Below are 6,000 nucleotides of genomic sequence, written 5' to 3' on the forward strand. Positions count from 1 at the left end.
CAAGAGGTTCTATTTATAAAATAGAGAATTACCCACATTTCAACAAGAGGTTCTATTTATAAAATAGAGAATTACCCACACTTCAACAAGAGGTTCTATTTATAAAATAGAGAATTACCCACATTTCAACAAGAGGTTCTATTTATAAAATAGAGAATTAACCACATTTCAACAAGAGGTTCTATTAATAAAGTAGAATTACCATCACTTCAACAAGAGGTTCAGTTTATAAGCAAGTAAATAAACTACCCACACTTCAACAAGAGGTTCCAGTTGTAAAGTAAAAAAGTCGCCCTGAGATTTAGTGTATTAATTTAATGCATGTTTTCTGTATTATCTCATGTGTACTAAGCTATTTCAATTTTTTGTTATGTAGGATCAGTCTATCGGTTAAAATTGCTTCTTATTTCCTGACTAACTGTGCTTTAATATTAATATCAAATTCATTGAGATGGATTGCTTGAATTTTTTTTTCATACAGTCAAGTAATTTTCAAGTTCTTATATTGCTGTACAAATAATGTATATGAGTATTTGATTTATTCCTACAAGACTTCATATTAAATTTTTATCAGTCATAGAAATGAAAACTTACTCAGTTTGTAATGTATCGCAGATACATGTATAATGATCTGTGAAATTACACTGACCTTGGTAAGAAGATAAGGGGTTGGTTCCACCGAAAGAGTGCATAATTTATAGATTTCTCATACAAATATTATTTAGTTTTGTGTGTATATACATGTTGTTGGTTTGAAAATAAATGTTTCAATCAGATAGAGTGGTATATATACCGGTAATTAAATAATATAAATAAAGCAATGAAATATTCAAATATGTATTAAATATTTTTTATATGTGTATAAATATGATGTATTTACAGGAACCACTATATATATGCTACTTAAGAATGTAGTACATGTATTCTCCAAATTGTGTGTGTTTTTGAATAAGTCATTTGAAAATTCTCAGCAGTAGACATGATAGCTAGAAAGAATAAAGTGACGAATTAAAATTTTCTCTGTGACTGATTAAAACTGCAAAGAAAATTGGGGACATTAAATTTCTAATTTCTAGATGAAATTCCACATGTGCCGGTCCCCAACGAGGCAGTGGTCAAAATGAAAATGTCAGGAAGAGGTTGTGAGTGTGAAAACATACACCTGTTAAAACCCAGGTAGTCATTGATAGGGCTGTCAGTAGTCTAGATTTGTCATTGTCTTCACTTGTTTCACTAAATAACTCTGCTTGCTGTTATAGTCATTGTATGTACATGTATTAATTCCACTTGCAAATGTAATGGTTGAATACTTCTTTAACACCATACATTAAAAATTAATTTAATTTAGGAATCATTTTGTTTTTGGAATTTCTGTGTCTATCATATATATTTAACTTTGATATTTTTAAAAGCAAAGTTTGTTTTTTACATAGAGGACGTATCATTGACCCAATATGATTTGGATTATAATGGTCTTAGGAGAAATATATGAAGTATCTTTGCATCTATCATAAAAATCTTAAGGATCAATTAGATGCAAGGGGTAGGATTAATTAGCACATATCTGTACAAATAGTTAAAGAATGGATATGAGGAAAATAGAAAATTTATTGCCATTAGAGGTCGAATAGTAATTTTTGAGGAAACTCATTCCTTATATACAGTTTAATAAATAAATTTATTAATCAAAGTCTTTCAGTATTAGATAAAATAATTATGAATCCTTTCTAATATCAAAAAGCAACCTTGTCAACCACTCAAGAATCTAACTTGTTCTAAAATAGTTACATCATTCCTGAGCTCACTGTAGGAAATGCCCCACCTTCCAAATTTTTTTATTGGTTGAATTGTTTTATTAACTCCAACAACAGATATCCATGATTTTGAGGGTTGAGTCCAATTTCTGCAGGGAGTAGTCTGAGCCAATGTAATTAAAATCAGGAGCCTGTTTTACAAAAGAACTTAAGACTAAGACCAAAAACTTTTATTAGTTGATTGTAAAATTTTGCAAAATTACCGGGTAATGATTCTGTTTGAAATTGCTTCCATAAAAGTATCTTTCTACATACCTTTTAAAAAGATTAAAACCATTTTCTATTTAATGTAAATTTAATTTAGAAAGTTATTTATAGCAGAATTAAATTTTGGTCATAGTGATAAGTTCTTTTGTAAAACAGGTCCCAGATGTTCCAAAGTCTTTACCACTTCTTAAAGCCCTAAGAAGGAGTAGCTGATTTGTATCATCTGATGTTCATTACACTGCGAGTCATCCCAGTAAAATGTTTGCTTAGGTTTTAATTTGACACTGAAAATTCACAGGTCCAGTTTGATATCTCAATCAGGTCATCAATTTGTTTGGTCAATTTGACCATTGATATTTGTACTTGTCTGTCAGAGTGACTGTGTTACATGTATTTGTAATATTTCAACATAATTTTCAGGTTCTTCAAGCCATTTCAACCAATTTTGATATATAGCATGCATGGGTGTAATGATTTCTACAGCCAATTTAGGTCCAAATATTGGCCCTTTCCCCTTGCCAAAATTAAAGAATTTGCACAGGCACCTTCTTAAAAAATGTTGAAAAAATCACTGGGATGAAGGGGAACAAAAATTTAAATCTGGTGATACTCATTGTACTCCACAAGCCTGAGGAATCAAGCCAGTCAGACCTAATAAAATTAATTTCAAAAATTCGAAATTGTTAAATTCTTAAATTATGCATTACTATATCCAGGTAGGATTCAGGTTTTAAAGTTTGTTCAGGTTGGTTGTATATTTCATTCGATAATGTATAATTTAGTGCATCTTTGAAAGTATGAATTCATTAACATCCAAAAATTTTGCAGGCAAAATCCTTTTACTAGTATTTGGTTTCTCTATCTATAAAAGTTGTAAAATTCTTGAATCTCAAGAGTATTTCAGAAAAAAAGCCCTCAAGTGGGTTGGTCATATTTTGATGCGTTTTGTGCAGTAATCATTGATTCAAGTCTTCTCTTCACTTCTGGACATCTTGTTGGCAAATTGTTTGTGTAATTTTAATTAGTTTTCTAACACCAAACGAAAACTGTAAAGTTGTTGACCCTTTCATCGAAGATTCAGCTAGGTCTCTGAGAAGGGCTAAGTTGGTCATATATCTGCACTATTGGTGTCCAGATTAGACAAATTTAACTGTATATAAGTTTTGAAAATATTGATGATTTGGGACAAATAGTTTCATGATTATTATAAACTATGAGTACACTAAAAATTAAAGGTTAACAATCAATGTCTTCAGATAGAAAAGTTGTCCTAGGATATTGCTAAGTTGATCACATTTTGAAAAATGCATTTTGAAAAGGGCTGTCAAATAGACAGTGCCTGAAGCCTATTCATTATGATGAAATTGTTATAATAAGATACTGTTTTAATCAAAGTCCAAGAATTCATCATATCTACTTTTTTATTCTAATGAATAAATAGCCCTTCACTTAAGTTTTAAAATTGCTAATGCATAGGTCTTGGCTTCCAACCCCAGGTTGGGCTAAAATGTTCATGTACTAAAAATGCATTTGATATTTAGAAATTGTCTTTACCCCTGAACATCTAGCAGACATGCAGATTGTTTGCTTGTGAAAAGCAGTGTGTCCTCAGTCAAGATGATGAAATCCTCAAGTCAGGTTCATCTTGAAGGATAAAGCAAAAAAAAAATATTTTGAAGAAATAATCTTCCTCATCCTTAGATTTCTGAGTAATCCTGTAAATGTGAAATAATTTGATCTGACAAGAGTGGACCCACTTCAAGGACAATTAACTGCACATTTATGAACTTTTCTTTCTTTGATGTTTAACTTGCAGATATGCATTTAAAGTACAGTAAAACTCGGTTATAGCGAATTTCTAGGGACCTTCAAATTTACTTTGCTGTATCCGTAATTCGTTATATCCGTATAACGATTTCCTTAAAGAATATGTAGCGAATTCGACTACCATATGTAATTTAGTGAAGTATAAAATATTTAAAAATTACCTTGGAGTTCTGAAGTTTTTTGGTTAAATTGAGTTTCAAAAATAAAAACTTACAAAATTATGTCAGTTCAATATTTTAAATTCTAAAACCTATGAAAATTCGCTATAAAAGATGTAAATTGCTTAATTTTTAACATCTAGGGGATAAAAAATCAGTTCGCTATAACTGTAAATTCACTATATCCAAGTTCTTATATCCGTTAAATTTTACAGGGAATTGTTAAGAATTTTGCCGGGGATTGCAAAAAACTTCGCTATATCCATAAATTTGCTAAACGAGTTTTACTGTAGTTTGATTTTTTTTTAATTTGAAAGTTGAACTACCTTTATGTTGTATGTTTATCTCATGTAGAAATGTTAATTTAAAGAAGTTCACCACTTGTAAATGACATATAAATTCTTTTTATGTTCAGAATTTTAGGTCTATACTTGCATACTTTGTTGTTCTAGGGGACCTAGCATATCTGAAAGTTCCACTGCACACAGTCATCAAACTCACACCAGTAGCATATGGCTGTAGGGTCGAGTTTGTCAGCCTGAACATAGAGGCTGTGAACACGCACCGAGAAAAACCAAAGGTATAATGTATTTTGTACGTATTGTAAATGTTCATGTTCCTCTCTCACTGGATAAATATGTACAAAAGCCTCACTATCTTCAGCAAGAGTGTTAAAAATATCAAGTTTGAAAGAGGAGGAAGGAGCTGGATTTCAGTCTAAGATCTGTCTATAACATCAGTCTAAGATCTGTCTTTTACATCAGTATTAAGATCTGTCTATTACATCAGTATTAAGATCTGTCTATTACATCAGTCTAAGATCTGTCTTTTACATCAGTCTAAGATCTGTCTATTACATCAGTATAAGATCTGTCTTTTACATCAGTATAAGATCTGTCTATTACATCTTTTTGATGGCTGATTCATGTGCCTAAGAATATAATTTTCCTAACTTAAAACTACTTTTTTAAACTGTAGAATGTTGAAGCACACAGAAGCAACACAGAGGCCCTAGAGACTGTGCCAGACCATATATGATGTCATGGAGATACTAAGGATTGCTATAGTAGCACTGAAGGCAGCTGTTACCATAGACACAAGAAATGCATGAACACCAACACCAAGGATGAGGTTTTCATCCTATAAGTTGCTGATAACTTTGTCTTGCTATGGAACATTGAAGAAAAAATATATACATGTAATATATTAAATGACACATATTTCAGCAAGGAAAAGCTTAAGGGATGTTTCATGCTCCTGATTGTATATGTATGCACTGCAGTTCATGGGAAGCAAGATTGCAAGGCACATTCAGCAAGGGTGTTGGACTGTTCTGAAATTAATCACTTCACTGTGACACTGTTGCATAATCAAGTTATTTATGATAATTATGTGTAATTTTTATTGTGTGTTAGTGGGGAGAGAGAGAGAGAGAGATTATGAAATGAATTATCAATAATTTGTTTTCAGGGATGTTTATTTTTAAAATCTTTAAATTTAATTATGCATAATCTCTGTGATATCAATTTTGAATAGCACTTTTGACATTGTTTCTTACAGTGTAATGTTTTATTTTTTTAGAGGATGTTTCAGTTACTGACATGTTCATTGAAAATGGCATGTAATTTTTTCCTACAATTTAGACATATATATGTATTAATAGGACAATATTTTTTTAGTTTTTAATTAATGTTTATGCCATACAAGTTTAAAGATCAAGTGACATTTAATGTTTGATCCATCTTTGCTTGCCAGCCTGTAACTTTCTTTTAATCAACATGTAAAGCTTTAATGATAACATTTTACTGTGAAACAGATACTTTAAATCTGTTTAAGTTAAACACCCAAGAAAAACATGATGGAGTAGATATCTTTTTAACAGGCTTTGTACGTCTTTCATATGAAATAATAGAAATGTTTAATATAATATGAGATTGCATTCATGGGGTATTTGAATAGATAAGGTACTGAAATAATGAATATTGCTATACGTG

General features: G+C 30.7%; 1 protein-coding gene across 7 annotated transcripts in view; it reads left to right on the forward strand.

The window, feature by feature from the left end:
* LOC133187381 (6-phosphofructo-2-kinase/fructose-2,6-bisphosphatase 4-like) overlaps window positions 1–6,000 on the forward strand; it is a 32,028-nt gene extending 26,028 nt beyond the window's left edge. For 5 of the 7 annotated variants that reach the window (XM_061322728.1, XM_061322727.1, XM_061322726.1 and 2 more), the window contains 2 exons: window positions 4,459–4,586; window positions 4,985–6,000. In XM_061322728.1, the coding sequence (XP_061178712.1) occupies window positions 4,459–4,586; window positions 4,985–5,044 (188 nt within the window). In that variant the 3' untranslated portion in view covers window positions 5,045–6,000. Of the gene's footprint in view, window positions 1–1,076; window positions 1,177–4,458; window positions 4,587–4,984 lie in introns of all 7 variants that reach the window. The other 2 variants (XR_009721185.1, XR_009721186.1) reach the window with 1 other exon arrangement.

The sequence above is a fragment of the Saccostrea echinata genome, unplaced genomic scaffold, assembly GCF_033153115.1.
Source record: "Saccostrea echinata isolate AGI-Se365-2 ecotype Australia unplaced genomic scaffold, CSIRO_AGI_Sech_v1 ptg000015l, whole genome shotgun sequence".
Taxonomy (NCBI): Eukaryota; Metazoa; Mollusca; class Bivalvia; order Ostreida; family Ostreidae; genus Saccostrea; species Saccostrea echinata.